Below are 15,483 nucleotides of genomic sequence, written 5' to 3'. Positions count from 1 at the left end.
TGCGCCACTTGTATATCCCTATAAACTTTTTTAAATTATAAACACTCTCCAGTTTTATCTTTTGAGTTACACTTGTACTAAACTAACAAAAAGTAATATCTTATTTAATAATTTTTTAATAATTACGCATCAAATAATTTTGGTCATGCCAATGTGATTTAACAAGAATATAGATATTCGAATATAGATTAATGCATACAAGTATTATTTATTTCTTTCTTCACAGTGATATCGAGCACCCAGCGATCATACTCTCGGGTTATTGGAATTGTAAGATATCTCAAGGTTACTTCGAAAAACTATAAAATTACTTTTACCTATTTGTTTTTTATCCATTCTATAATTTACTTCATGTAAAAAGTACATTTTATGCTTTCAGGATAACATGCTGAAAGAGATATCTTTAAAAAATCTCTCATTTTTTTTCTATAATTGCACAAATAACACTTGATCAAAGTATTTAATTATCTGTTTTTTTTCTATCTGCAGAAATATACATCAATTTATAGATACATGATTTTTCAAATTTACATGAACTATTGTTAAAAGCATTCATTATCTTCCAACGATAAAAAATGTAGAAATAATAATGATTACTAAATCTATCGATATCTTTTCTATTGCTTCTTCGCATTTGCATAAAAAAAACCTGAACAAAAATTCGATTAAATCAAAATTATATATACTTGCATAAACATAAGTATACATTATTTATATTCCACCGCAACAAATGTAAAATGTTACGAAAAGATGGAAAGTCTTAAAACAATATACTAAGATAATGAGCACTCTTTTCACAAGTTTCAAATTTTTAAACAATCAGGTCATGCAAGAATCACTCTCCGTCACTATTGTCTTCTGTATATTTATCATTTTTCACTTCTATTCTCAATGGAGAACGTCCTCTGGTATGATTTCCAATGCGTGATCGCAAATCGCCGCCCTTTATGGTACTTCTCAAGTCACGGTTGCTCGATCGTCTTTAAGAAATATAACTCTCATAAGTCTTCAGAAACAATAAACACTTAATTATATAATAAGTTACACAGCATATCTTTTGCACACATGCACATTTTTTTAAAAAATATTAGAAAAAAAAAATAAAGATTTGTTTCACAATTCATCTATATATACAGAGTGTCCGAAAAATCGCCCGATATTACAAAAATCAAAAAAGAAATTAAAAAAAGATAAAAATTAAATATTAAAAAAATTTTTTTAAATTGAAAAAGAGAAATGTCAAAAGCGGACTATGCTTCCACGTGATGCATCTTGAATAACGCCAAAACAGTCCGAAATAAAGTTGTTTATGTTAAAACATTATAAAAAATAAATTATGATTATTATGTTTATGATTAAGAAAAATAAATTACAATGTTTTTAATATAAAAGTGGCTATAACTCGGAAATGATTTATTTCCGGACCTATGTTATATAGCTTTTTTTCTTTCTTTTTGGGTCCCGAAATACTGCGGGGAATTTTCTGGATAGTCTATATAAATTTTACTTTAAAAAATTATAAGAAGTTACCAGAATATTTAAATGTTAAAAGTTTATTACAATGTAAAATTAAAAAAAAAAAATAGGTAGCAAAGAAGGAGAAAGAGGAAAAGACGAGAGAGGGAGAGAGAAAAAGGCAAAAGAAAATCAGCAAGTTATGATTAATAGATAAGAAATAATTCTTTTACCTGTTTTTCAAATAGCTGTCACTTGTTTCGCTTTTTGTATGATTTAATCTTGCCCATACAGTAGAAGCAATGCGCGGCTTGGGTGGGACTACCTTTATCACGCTTCCTTTAGGACCCTGAATCTCTTTTGCAGGTACATTGCTGTCTTCATCGCTATCCTCTTCATCTTCTTTGTGTTCGCCCTCTTCTTCTTCTTCCTCGTCTTCTTCTCTCTCTTCCTCTTCCATCAAAGCACATTGTCCATACTTTTGCTCTTTCTTGCCTTCTTCTGCTTGATTGTCTTCGTCTTCCGATTCTTGCCACTCTCCCTCTTCTTTTTCCGACAATTGTGTCTCTTTTTGATAATCTTGCAGGATTACTCCTGAATTATCGTGCTTCGATTTCATTAGATTCGTGTTTGTAACTACTACTTGAATGGGATCGCGGAACTGCGTTTTCGTTTTTGGTCTCCTTAATTTCGATCGCAAGTCACCGCTACTATTTAAGTTGTTGAGAACCATCTGAAGTAAAATATTAATTGTTTATAAAAAAAAAAAAAAACAAGTAAAAGAGACATCTTTTCAATAAAAAGAAAATAACTAACTTGATATCGGAGCTTTGCCCGTCGCTTTTGCAACTTCTCTTCCTCATCGTCGGCGTGCATTCGCATACGTGGAATCTTACTCCGTTTACACCAATTCTCGTCGCTGTCACTACCCGAACTAGTCTCTCCCTGGTCTTCCGTTTGTACTGTATCTTTGTCTCTGCATTTGATACCCAATCTCTCTTTTATACCACGTACTTGGTCCTTAACGCCATTCTTTGGAAGAAAATCCTCCTCCACAACGTCGTTCAAGCCCCACGTCTCGGACAATGCGCCCCATGGATTTTTCGTTTGATTTCGATCTTCATTTTCACTCGATGATACGTGTTCATTTTGTTGGATCTGCTTGTACATACGCTTACGAGACTTCGTTAGAATTCCTTTAAGACCTGAGAATATCCAAAAGAAAATTTAAACAATCCTATCATCTTTCCTTATTTCGATTTTAATTTATTTTTGTTACATGTACACAAATTTACCTCCAAAGTTGGGATTTCCATACTTTTTGTAGTATTCGCTCTTCTTTTCTGCATTGGCAGGCTTTTTATCCATTCTGGTAGCAAATCGAAGAAAGACTCCTTTAGACTTTGGATAATCCACTCCCTTTCTCCATATACCTGGAGGTAATGGATAATCGATGTTTTTAATGCTTATGCAATTCTCTTCCTTTCTGTTTTTATCTAGATCAACAGACTCATCTTTTCCATCCACTGTCGCTTCGCTGTATTTTCTGTTTTCAGAATCGTTTTCTCGATCTGAACATTTCATAACGCTACCTATAATCTTCTTGGATAATCCTAGCATAGCTCTAGCTGCTGATAAATTGTCGAACCATACTATGTTACCTGCGATAGAATGAATTATTCACCAAACAAATGTCAGCCACTAATGATATATTATCATAGGTGTTTCAAACTTTAAACCATACACGAAACATCATTGATCCATTCGATAGACATCGGGGCGTAATCTTGGAAATATTTAAACACATCGTTGGTACTCATTTCCTCAGTTCCTCTCATATGAATTACATTTAATCTAACATTTTTTGCATTCTCGCCATCATCCGTGATACCCATACTGTGATATAAAATATAATAAATATAAAATATAACATAATATAAAATATAAATATAAAATATAGATTATTAACTATTATACCAATTTGCTTTCGTTCTAAAACAAATAACTACTATTTACCTGCTATATAAATTCTCTTCTTGATTCGGCGACGTTTTGGATTTCTCTGATAAGCCAAAACGCTTTGCTCGTTCTTCCATCTTCAATTTCTCCTCTTCACTGAATATATCTATACCCGTTGTAAACTTGTTCATGGATTTTTCATAGCGACTGTTGTCTAATGTTTGCATTTGAGTCTACATAGAATAGTTTAAAACATGTTTTTTTTAGAATATATCAATTAATAACGGTATCGATTAAGTTAAATACTATTTCTCTTACCCGTAATTCTGTTGTTGAAGCTGTTCTGATTCGTTCTATTTCCTCGATAGGCACCATCTCCACGTCCGAAGATTCGTCAAACTCGTCCATTGCACAGATGCAACGAATGCGCTAGACGTTTAAATATTATTAAGAAAAGCGACTGAGTATTGTGAATTTCGCAATAGTATAGTCGTTAACGCGAATAACGGCTTACTATATATCAGACAAAATTAATAGGTTACAATTTACAAATCAGACAACACCACAGAGGCAGACATCTTACTATCAGAGCCATCAAACTTCAAACTTCAAACCTTCAACCCTCCATTCATGCTTAAGGCTGCTTACATGTGTTGTGAGAGGCGCCATGCCCTATGTTTTTCTTGAGACGCTTTCTCCCCCCCTTCCGTCCCGCCCGCGACAGTGGTGCTAACTGGATGCATTTTATCGATCGATGGAACTACATGGCTGGATCTACTTTACCATGGTGCCATGGTAAAACAACCGATTGGTTCGAGTCTGTGCTTTTTATGTCGTGCTTGGTGTCACTTTAATCGCAAAAACCTCATTGATTCATTACAATTATTTTCGGATCAATAAAATGCGTAATGTAACAATTTTATTTTCTATAGTAAAATGAAATACGATACGAAAGACTGGAGATAGAAGAAAATCCGCGAATTAAAATGACACCAAACACGACATAAATTGGATTATTTTTTATTAATATGTAATCAAAATAATTTAAAAAAATAATTAAATAATTAAAATGCGCTTGTTAACTAAAAATTAAAACTTTTATTTTTTATTTTATCTTCTTCATAATAATTATAATGAATTAATGGAGATTTTATGATTAACATAACATCGAACCCGATATGTAATTCAAACAATTTTTTACTTAAATAAGTAAAAAATTAACATTTTTCTCCAATTAAAAAAATTATTCAAATAATATATCATACATTTTTCATTACTGCAATCAAAGTCACAAGTATTTAGGAATAAAGATATTTAATAAAACATAAAATGAAATAGTCCTATATTTTTGTGCGTAGTATATTATGTAAAACTTTATATATAATATTAATTATATAGAAATAATATTATATAAAAACGAATGTGATTCATATTCAGTCTTAGAATTTAACAACAGTATTAAATATGCAATTGCTTTTGACAAGTGTGTAGGTTAAGAAATTAATTTATTTAAACAAATACTTTTTACAAAAAAATTTATTAGTGGGTTTTACCATCAAGTACGACATGAACCTTTATAATATCGCCTGATATAATTATTAAAAAAAAAAACGTTTTAGTAATTTGTGTAATTTATCGTTGACATGCTCTATCAATACAATGAGCTTCATTGAAATCGAATGGTATCACGTCTCCTTATTAAATGATCAATTTGTTATAAAAACTGTAAAATGAAAATCACAGATGCATGCGATAAGGATGGATACATTATCAATGATGTCACGACCAATGAAAAGAAAGTGCCTGATTGAGGCAATCTGGTATATTAAGAAACTTTGTCTATAGACGACGGATAGTAGGAGAGTACATATTACATATATAAGAAAAGATCGCACATTTTTTTAACACATAATGCATACGTGTCGACATATATGAACTGATTATTTGAGCAAAGATTCGCGCGCTTGTGTTCACTGACACGTGTTTCTTCTTTCAACGAGACTCGAGACTTTTTCGTATAGGATTCGATTGATCAAGTTCATCGAAATATTGTACTGTGTTTTTTGCTAAAATGCCGGAGAACGAAATACAAATAATGGAAATGGTGAGTTATCTTGAACGACAAAGAGTTTTCTATATTTTAAATGTCTTCACAATGCTACGTAGCACCTTGAAAGATTATAATTATTATACTTTTATAATTGAAACTTAATTCTTTGCTGTGGATTGAGATATTAGGAGCTATTTTTATTTGCTCTTTTTATGAGCTATCATAAAATTGTATGTCTCTTCGCGAATAAAACTTTAAGGATGTGCAATTAATTCATGCACTAATTTATATATAGTTATAAATTAGTTTTAGTTAACTTGAAATAATTTCATTTTATAGTCTAGTTCTAATACAAATAATTGTGTGTGTTAGTTAATCACAAATCATTGCAAGTTAAATAACAATGAATAACCATTTTTGTCGATTGTCATTTATTGTAAGCAAGAATCTGCACACGTATGCAAGCTCAACAAAAAAAAATTTTTTAATAAAACTTTTTATTCCAAATTATTGTAGTTTATGTCAAAACGATGTCATAATAATATAAAATAATATATATATATATTTTTATAATTCTTACATTATTAAACATTAGTGCTTACAAAAATGCAGAGCTGTAAAATAAATTTTGCATCACTGTAATGAATTTGATTAAGTCGGTACACAATAATATTTTAGTTATTCAAAATACTATTTAGCTATTATTCTAATATTATTTTAAAACGAACAACGCAATGAGTTATGTCTCGTCTGAACAGTAGAATTTTCCTAATATTCTCTAGTTAATATTCTTATTATCGCCAAATATTTAGCGTATTTAGAATGAAATGTGATAATGTCTTCTCTAATTTTCAGTTTTGATCGGTGTGAATATTGTTCGTTAACATCAATACGAGAAAATTACGCAGTTTAAGCACTACAAATATGCAAAATACAGTAGAGTCACTACAGAACATAGTTTAAAGGAAATTTTATTTTCAAGAATGGTGCAGGTTATTTCATAATATTTATATACATATATTTAAAACTCTAAATTAAAAGAAATGCATGAGTGATATAAATATTTTTATTTATATTACGTAGCACATTCTCCATTTTCTTATCAATCATATTGTCAGTATGTTGCATATAGCAGTCATGTGTGCACGATAAATACAGAATATTCCGAAATTTGAGGATAAAGATTACAGTATAAAAATTAAGTATGAAAAAAATTAAGAATAAAAGCATATTTTTTTATTCCGAGTTTTTGAAATATAAGAATTTAAAATTTCGAATAAATAATAAGGCTCCTAATATTTACAAACAATTATAACTATCTTGGCGATAAGAGCCATGCACGGATGTTAATGCGTAAATTTTCCTTAGAAAATTCTATTAATTCTTTCCACGAAAATTTGAAACCTGCAAAGGGCACATATTTTACTTGATGTATTTTACCAAGAAATAGATTCTCATTTTTGAGAATTTTATAACTTCTCTTCATCCCCTCTTCGCCCCGATATTTTTTCTCGCCTACATCTCTTTAGGGTGGGGGGGGGGGGGTGCACGTTTCAAATTTTCGCGGAAAGAATTAATTTCTAAAGAAAATTTACGCATTAACATCCACGCTTTTATGGTTTTTATCGCCAAGTTGATAGTTACTTGTTTAAGAATTTATAGTTAGCCATTTACAAGCTACGTTTAAGATAATCGCTTATTGCGTCGAGCATACGTTAGTAATGCGAGTAATAATCGCGAATAATTTACAGTATCTTCAATATTTAGAAGGTTGCGTGGTTGGGTAATGTCTCTTTCTATCTCTGTGTTATCATTTATTATCAGTTTAAGTATACCAATTAATTAATTAAAAAGATAAATATGACACAATACTTTTATTACTGTTATTACCGATACTGAGTTTTAACAACTGCCTATTTATGGATTAATCTAACTGTATAAGTACACTCTGATAACAAAATTATATTTTTATAAATTACTGAGAAAAAGGCTCTTTAAGGTTTACAAACAACCAATTAGAAAACTGAGCGAATAAGAGCTAAACGCGAATGTTAATACGTCGATTTCACAGAATTTATTAATTTTTCTGCGAAATTGATAAGTGCACAGGGCACATATTTTTCTTGCTGTATTTACCAAGATTTAAATTCTCATTTTTGAGAATTTTATAAACTCTTCTTTACTCTTTTAAAGAGACGTAGGCGAGAAAAATATCGATCGGGGCGAAGTCACTGAATCGAGAATCGAACCTGAGTCTTTCGGGTACCGGACATCCTGTATAATATATATATATATATATTATACAGGGTGGGCCATTTTAATCGATCCAGTCGAATATCTCGAAAATCAAACCTGAGAGAGAAAAATGTTTCAGGCAAAAGTTGTTCGGTTTCGAGGGGGCCATAAGATGGTACCATTGGTCTGACCTTGAAGAGTGATTTGAAGGTCACGTGAAGGTCACCTCAATTTTTTTAAATGGCACCCTCTATTTTTTGTTACAAATTCTTGTAGCTGACTTCGAGAGCTTTCCAAAACACTATAATCAAATGTTTTTTCATTAAACATTTTTCGAGTTATAAGGCTTCAAAGTTGCAATATTTTGACATAAAATACAAGATATCTCGTTAAATATTCATTTCTCGATTATCTTACCCTAATACTTTTATTCACAGAATAATGAGACGAATCAATTGATGTAATTAAAACACATAATTATCTTTAAGAAAAAAATCTGAATTTGTAACTATCAGTTACACATTTTTATTATATATATTACGTTAACGGGATCCTCCCAAAAATTTTTAGCCCGAAATTTCGGTCGAATTCTAATTATGTATTTTATTATTCCACCACAAAGGAGCAGTACTAATGTCGCCAGACTATATGGCGGCCTTCTCCTTCCCTAAAATCTTCACTCCCCGCACCTGAAGGCTCCGTCCAGATATTTATACATCAATGATTTTGTTCAAGTATGTATAAATAAGGTATAAGAGCCATCTTGTGTGCTCTTTGATTTTTCAGGAGACAGAAAATTCGACAATGACAACAATAGCAAAGGAAACGACGGGAGACGAAAAGAGAAATGTTGACATTACCTACGGCATCGATGATATACCACCGTGGTATCTATGTTTATTTATGGCACTGCAGGTATAAGTATACGAGATATTACGCAAAAGTAATAGTGAAATTAGGGTTGGTAAAAATCATGTTTAAAAAAATTTTTTTGTTTAAAACGTGTTTTTAATGCTCCAGATATATTTTAAATAACGTTGAAAAAAATCATGTTTAAAAACAAAAAACATAATACAATATATACAGAATATAACTATATATTATAATTACATATATGTATATTCGACACATTATATTTTATATGATATAATATTTAATAATATATTCTGTACAGCATTACTTAACTATGATCGGTGCTATCGTTTCTATCCCTTTCATTTTAACGCCAGCCCTTTGCATGGCAGAAGATGATCCTGCAAGGAGCCATATTATTTCTACGATGATCTTCGTCACCGGTTTGGTAACATTTTTTCAGACTACTATAGGATGTAGGTATGTACAATCATTATCAAGGTAAAATTGATTATAACAAGATGATGATTAAATACTTATTTTTTTCAGTTTACATTACAATAAAAACTTTATTGTAATGTAAAGGCTCCTGAGTAGTCACCGCGGCCATATTGAAATCGTGACGTCATAAGCAAGAAATAGCGAGAAATGACACCCTAATTTATGTTGCGACTGACATGTAAATAAAAACATATTTCAACGAAATAATACTACCAATCTCTTCAGAATCCTTTCTCCTGACAATTGATAAATAACTGTAAATTGAGTCCGAAATGAACCCTTGAAATGCAGAAAAACACGCGATTTGACAGCTGTCGAAAGGAGAGGAAAATGTTACTTTACACAGTTTATTCCTTACACAGCTTGGCAGCCGTTCATTTTCACAAGTTTCATAAATACGTTGCACATGACAACACTAGCAAAAAGCAAATAATTACGACGTAGGTCGCAACATAAATTGGGCTGTCATTTCTCGCTTCTGACATATTTCCCAAAAGAGAGAAAGAGACAGAACTATATGTCGCCACCGTCGACATCCAAGTTCCGCGGCGAGTACTCAGGAGCCTTAATTGATCTATTTAGGAGAATACCGAATGTAAAGTTTATGTTAAAAAAAAAAAAACGCATTTTTGTATTAGGTTGCCATTAGTGCAGGGTGGCACTATATCGTTTTTAGTGCCGACTTTAGCGATATTGAATCTGCCGCAGTGGCAGTGCCCCGTGCCGGAAGTGTTAAGTCAGATGTCCCACGAGAATCGGACTGAGCTGTGGCAAATTCGAATGAGAGAACTATCTGGCGCCATTGCTGTTTCGGCTGTATTCCAAGTGATCATTGGGTTTGGAGGTGATTTCAATCGTCAAATTCTATCACGTACATTAGTTTGTTTCTTTTTTTAAACATTGAGACATTAAAACGTGCTTAGGTATCGTCGGATATTTGCTGAAATTTATAACCCCGTTAACAATAGTGCCGACGGTTTCATTGGTTGGACTGTCTTTGTTCGAAAATGCAGCGGACGCCGCGTCTCAGCACTGGGGTATAGCAGTAGGGTATTGTCTCTTATAATTTCCGAAAAAGTTTGAAAACACTTTATATTAAATTATTACTGCGATAATATTCAATATTGAAAATCTTTTGCATATATTTTTAGAACAATAGTACTGCTGACGACATGCTCGCAAATAATGGTTAACGTGCCATTTCCATTTCCAATGTATCGCAAAAGCCAAGGACTGCATATTATCTGGTTTGAACTATTTAAACTTTTTCCGGTAAGTACAAAACGAAGATGGTGAATTTGGAATTTTGCAATAATAATAACACATGAGTTGCCGCAAATAGCAAGCATACGTCATTTTAACGTCGAAAACTGACCATTGCTGATCACATGACTAATAAATTGCTTAATTAACAGACGTCTTTTTTGTGACGTCTTATATAATGATGTACAAAAACGTCATTATAATAATGTGATTTTTAAGTCATTATTATATTCTTTCTAAGTAAATAAGTTTTTGTAAAATAATGGCAAATATAAGAGGGAGCGTCCCGTTTGACACGTCACGATTGACCACAGCCACTTATATCGACCGATGCCTAGGGTCATCAGCAACGATTAACCAATCAGAGGGCCTCATTTTAAACTGGCCAATTGGCGACGTGGTTAATAGACTCCCACCCATATAAGAACGTCAACAGTTGTAACTCTTAAAACACATTTATAGTATTAATTTTTATAGATAAATAAATAAATAAATATGAAAAATTTTTTGTGGTTCCTCCTACGTTTAAAAATTGAATTCGAAAATATGGTGTTCTAAGTTCACGCAACGCACCAAATCATGAGAATCAATTATTTCTTTAGAGTTCTAGTTAGTTCTACAGTTTTGTGTTAAATATATCAATAGTTCTATCAATTAAAAGCAAAAAACGATTTTTGAAAATCTAGTGACCAAATTGTAATTTGTAAACAATTTTTCTCGAGTTCCAGCTGATTTAATGAGAGTTCTACGTAGAGTTCCTTCAGTTCTACAAGAAAGGCCTTATGACTTTTTCCTGTAAAATAATTATTTTTTTTGATTTTTTGTGTTTAATCATCGCAACTATTTAAAATCTTTATGTAGAACTCTAGAACTATTCAAAAGAATGCCAGAACTCTAAAAAAAATTTCAGATTTTTAAGTATAGTGTGCCAAGTTTACAGGAGTGACTGAGCCCCCTCACCATCGAGGGGGAGTATCTCCCTGTGTGGATCGAGATTAGCTGCAATCGGCTTGGCGTCCTTTCCTGTGGTATTTCATTCCGGCAATGCGACCATGCCTGTCGGCTCCTGGGCAACGTCCGCGATCTGCGGGCGAAGCACCTCCGCGATTCCATCGACCTGAGTACCTTGAGTTGAGGTAGATCATCTAGTTGACTGATCTGCAAAATACTGCGCATGTTCTCGAGCATTTGCTCCATAAATAGGCTACGTAGAATACTGTCATTGCATTGCTCAGTTGCCAGGTTGCGGAATCGTTAAAGAAACACCGATGGCTTTTCATCGTCCATCGCTTGGCCACGAAGGAGACGTCGTAATTTTGTTTCTTGCGATGTAAAGCTAATGCTGGGTAGCTCATCCTCATAGTGAGAATCCTGTTTCCTCACGCTTTGCGAAGGGCCCCCGTTGGTTTGCTCCGATCCGACTCCTCGAGTATCGTTACCACTTGTGCCGTTTCAGGGTGAATGTGTGAACGGCATCCTTTCTTGCTTCCTTTTGTACTTCTAAACTACAAGTATTATTGTTTTGCATTTGTAGATTTTATTGACCATAATTATCATGTGGATAATTTGCACTATACTAACGGTCACCGATACGCTACCATACGGTCATCCCGCCAGATCTGACAGTAAATTGAAAATAATAAGCGACTCACCATGGTTTCGAATACCGTATCCTGGACAGTGGGGCATGCCCACCGTAACGTTATCAGGAGTCCTCGGTATGCTTGCGGGAGTATTAGCGTGTACGGTCGAGTCTATCAGTTATTACCCGACTACTGCGAGGATGTGTGGTAGGTAAATTAGCTTTAGAGCCACCATTTTTTACTTGAAAAACAACTAGAATGGGGAGTAATGATAATGGGGATAATGAGTTCGGTATGAACTACCGACCGAGTTCTAATCTAACAAAACAATATATTTGCTTAATATAAAAGTTGCAATTTATATACACATGAAATAAAATAGGTTTTCCCCTCTCAGAATTGCATGAAAGAATATTTGTGAACTTTTAGAAATAAGCTTATAGAAGCTTAAAAAAAAGGTATTCACCTAAAAACAAATATTGTGCTGCACAAGGTGAATATTTTTTATCTAGGCTTCTAAGCTCAAGTTACCGATAGTAACATAGATAATAGTATAACTTTTTAACAAAAAAAAATATATTTTTTTAAATATGATTAAAATCTTTTTTTTCTCTCTCTTAAATAATAATAAATTCAGAGTATAAGGTATAAAAATAAATTGTATTCTCTGATAATGAGATGTTTGAAATATTCCATTCATTATATATGTTTGGAGTGATTTTTCCAAGTCAAACGTTAAGCACGTGTACAATTCGATATTGTACATCTTATGAGCACAAAATTAATGATTAAATAAGACTATATTTGTAGATATAAATGTACATGTTAAGATTTTTTATTTAATGATTTTATAATTAGCGTAATTTCTAGGAGCACCGCCGCCACCGATTCACGCGATCAATCGTGGTATTGGTATCGAAGGCCTCGGTACAATACTAGCTGGGCTTTGGGGTAGTGGTAACGGCACGAACACATTTGGCGAGAACGTTGGCACGATAGGTAAAAGGCACTTTTATTTTAAGCGAATTTTTCGTCGATTTAAGCAGTTTAAAAAAACATAATCAGTAAACAAACTGACATTTTTTATTTATTTACCGTTTACATTTTACAATTGATCCATAAACTTGAGAATACTTGACTACAATTGATCGATTTGTTTATTATTTACATTTTTTATTGTTACGGTCTTCATGATCGTAAATCATATAATATAATCTAATAAAAGCTTGGGGAAATAATTAGGAGTTACCAAAGTTGGTAGTCGCAGAGTCATACAATGGGCGTGTTTCCTGATGGTTCTACAAGGTGTAATCAGCAAATTCGGTGCAGTGTTTATCATAATTCCCGAACCGATAATAGGCGGAATATTTTGTGTGATGTTTGGAATGATTTGTGCTTTTGGTGAGTGTCTAAACACGTACGTACGCACCCAAAACTTTCTCTCTCTCTTTTTTTTTTTTTTAAGGCTCCTGAGTAGTCACCGCGGCCACATTGAAATCGTGACGTCATAAGCGAGAAATGACACCCTAATTTATGTTGCGACTGACATGTAAATAAAAACATATTTCAACGAAATAATACTACCAATCTCTTCAGAATCCTTTCTCCTGACAATTGATAAATAACTGTAAATTGAGTCCGAAATGAACCCTTGGAATGCGGAAAAACACGATTGACAGCTGTCGAAAGGAGAGGAAAATGTTACTTTACACAGTTTATTCCTCACACAGCTTGGCAGCCGTTCATTTTCACAAGTTTCATAAATACGTTGCACATGACAACACTAGCAAAAAGCAAATAATTACGACGTAGGTTGCAACATAAATTGGGCTGTCATTTCTCGCTTCTGACATATTTCCCAAAAGAGAGAAAGAGACAGAACTATATGTCGCCACCGTCGACATCGAAGTTCCGCGGCGAATACTCAGGAGCCTTAAAATCTACTGCTTTTTTTTATATTTAATTAATTTCAATCCAATTCTTTTGTTAGGTCTGTCGACATTGCAATATGTAAATCTCAATTCTTCGAGAAATCTGTTCATCTTGGGCCTATCCATATTTTTTCCTCTGGTGAGTACATTTTCGGGGATGTAATTAATTTTATACTGGTCTTCGCTTTATTCATACGTATATACATGCATAAACTTTCATATATTGTATATATAAATTTATATAAATATATATATATATATATGTGTATATACATTGATCTTCCTCAAATAATGTAAACAAAAACTTTTTCCGTATCGCACACATCAATAGGATGTAAACAAACCTCACTGTTGGTATTATCAGTTTATAAAATCGAAGGAACAGCATAAAAAATATGAATATGTGCAAATATGATATCTTGATCCGATCATTTTCAGGTTTTATCGAAATGGTTAATTAAATATCCGGACATAATACAAACAGGAAGCACTATAATAGATAGTGTACTCACTGTACTATTTAGCACTACTATTCTGGTCGGTGGTGCATTAGGTTGTTTTTTAGATAATATTATCCCAGGTATGTTATTTATGATGAAATTTAAATAATAACAAATATATAATTTATTTACTTATTTTTAACATTAAGGGAGTGCAAAAGAACGTGGATTAGAGGATTGGGCGAAGGAAATGGAATTGACCGTTCGTACGATTGATAAGAAAGTTGATGAAATGTCTAGTATCAAATTCGTCCGGAACACTTTCGATTTTCCGTTTGGAATGAGTTTACTGAAAAAGTATTATCGCATTATTAACTTTCTTTTCGTTTGCACGTATTTGCACGTGGATAATAATAATAATTAATAACTTTTAGGTGGAAATGGACATCTTATGTGCCATTTTTACCTACATACAAGAAATTGTAAATCCCGGATATGACAAAAGGACCAAAAGATGTCCAAAGGAGAGGAGAAGGAGATAAGTCGTTTTTATCAGACATCTTTTTTAGGGAAATTTTTTTGGGAATGTGTTACTACTTTAAGAACGTCATAATCTGTAATAAAAAACACGTAATATAAAAAAAGACAAATATAACAGTATAGTTATAGTATTACAAGAAATTCTATGGCATGTGTACTTAAATTTTAAGAGAAAATAAAAAAAAACATCAAAAGTTTATACGTCAGTTTATTGTTGTTAAAAAAAGATATATTACTTTAATATACATATAATCATTATTTACATTACGTAATGTGTACATGCATATATAGCTTTGAATTAAAGAATTTGAAAAAGAATTTATAAAATAATAGCATAATAATAAAACAATAGAAATAATATTAAATAATATAAAAGAATTTGAAAAATGTATTTGATGATGATTTGTATTTCGCGCGCAAAATGCGAGTGAACTCTATATACTCGCTTGATTTTACCATAGGATATGCAGCCTGCTAGCAGGTTTCTTTTTACTCTTTCACTTATATAGTCAAAGGTCGTAAGTCTTGAAAAATTTACCAATCAGTTGAATTTGGCGAAAAATAATCGAACGTGATTGGTTAATTTCTTACGATTTTATTATTCTATTGTAAACGAAGCCTGAAGGAAGAAAAAAATAGAACAAGCAGAATGTAGCTGACAATAAAATGAATGA

The 15,483-nt window shown here is 32.3% G+C and overlaps 2 protein-coding genes across 3 annotated transcripts; one reads left to right on the top strand and one right to left on the bottom strand.

Moving 5' to 3' along the window:
• Nucleotides 1-143: 143 nt before the first annotated feature.
• LOC140673022 (uncharacterized) lies at nucleotides 144-4,049 on the bottom strand. The gene is made up of 7 exons (XM_072905585.1): nucleotides 3,733-4,049; nucleotides 3,472-3,647; nucleotides 3,200-3,351; nucleotides 2,751-3,116; nucleotides 2,272-2,660; nucleotides 1,689-2,188; nucleotides 144-980 (listed from the first exon to the last, which is right to left on the bottom strand). Exons 1-7 carry the CDS (start codon nucleotides 3,820-3,822, stop codon nucleotides 836-838), a joined length of 1,818 nt encoding a protein of 605 aa, XP_072761686.1. The 5' UTR covers nucleotides 3,823-4,049; the 3' UTR covers nucleotides 144-835.
• Nucleotides 4,050-5,252: 1,203 nt separating this feature from the next.
• Nucleotides 5,253-14,954, top strand: LOC140673350 (solute carrier family 23 member 2). Of its 2 annotated transcripts, XM_072906268.1 has the most exons (13): nucleotides 5,255-5,518; nucleotides 8,486-8,614; nucleotides 8,874-9,031; nucleotides 9,691-9,896; nucleotides 9,976-10,102; nucleotides 10,204-10,324; nucleotides 11,850-12,105; nucleotides 12,769-12,897; nucleotides 13,141-13,299; nucleotides 13,889-13,968; nucleotides 14,268-14,409; nucleotides 14,479-14,626; nucleotides 14,704-14,954. In XM_072906268.1, the coding sequence occupies exons 1-13, from the start codon at nucleotides 5,486-5,488 to the stop codon at nucleotides 14,753-14,755; spliced, it is 1,740 nt and encodes a 579-aa protein (XP_072762369.1). In that variant the 5' UTR covers nucleotides 5,255-5,485; the 3' UTR covers nucleotides 14,756-14,954. The 2 variants fall into 2 exon arrangements, 1 of the variants encoding a protein (XP_072762369.1); XR_012048046.1 differs by lacking the exon at nucleotides 14,704-14,954 and having other exon boundaries at nucleotides 5,253-5,518; nucleotides 13,141-13,315; nucleotides 14,479-14,614.
• The last annotated feature ends 529 nt before the right edge of the window (nucleotides 14,955-15,483 follow it).

The sequence above is a fragment of the Anoplolepis gracilipes genome, chromosome 14 (assembly GCF_047496725.1).
Source record: "Anoplolepis gracilipes chromosome 14, ASM4749672v1, whole genome shotgun sequence".
NCBI classification, from domain to species: domain Eukaryota; kingdom Metazoa; phylum Arthropoda; class Insecta; order Hymenoptera; family Formicidae; genus Anoplolepis; species Anoplolepis gracilipes.
This window is presented reverse-complemented; position numbering and strand designations above follow the sequence as displayed.

Excerpts from the sequence above, each read along its gene's own strand:
- LOC140673022 (XM_072905585.1), bottom strand. The coding sequence starts at position 3,822 with ATGGACGAGTTTGACGAATCTTCGGACGTGGAGATGGTGCCTATCGAG. Across the intron at positions 3,117-3,199 it reads ATGGATCAATGATGTTTCGT|GTAACATAGTATGGTTCGAC; the intron begins GTATGGTTTAAA and ends ATTCTATCGCAG. Across the intron at positions 2,189-2,271 it reads GGGCAAAGCTCCGATATCAA|ATGGTTCTCAACAACTTAAA; the intron begins GTTAGTTATTTT and ends ATTTTACTTCAG.
- LOC140673350 (XM_072906268.1), top strand. The coding sequence starts at position 5,486 with ATGCCGGAGAACGAAATACAAATAATGGAAATG. Across the intron at positions 12,898-13,140 it reads CGAGAACGTTGGCACGATAG|GAGTTACCAAAGTTGGTAGT; the intron begins GTAAAAGGCACT and ends GGAAATAATTAG. Across the intron at positions 13,969-14,267 it reads TATCCATATTTTTTCCTCTG|GTTTTATCGAAATGGTTAAT; the intron begins GTGAGTACATTT and ends GATCATTTTCAG.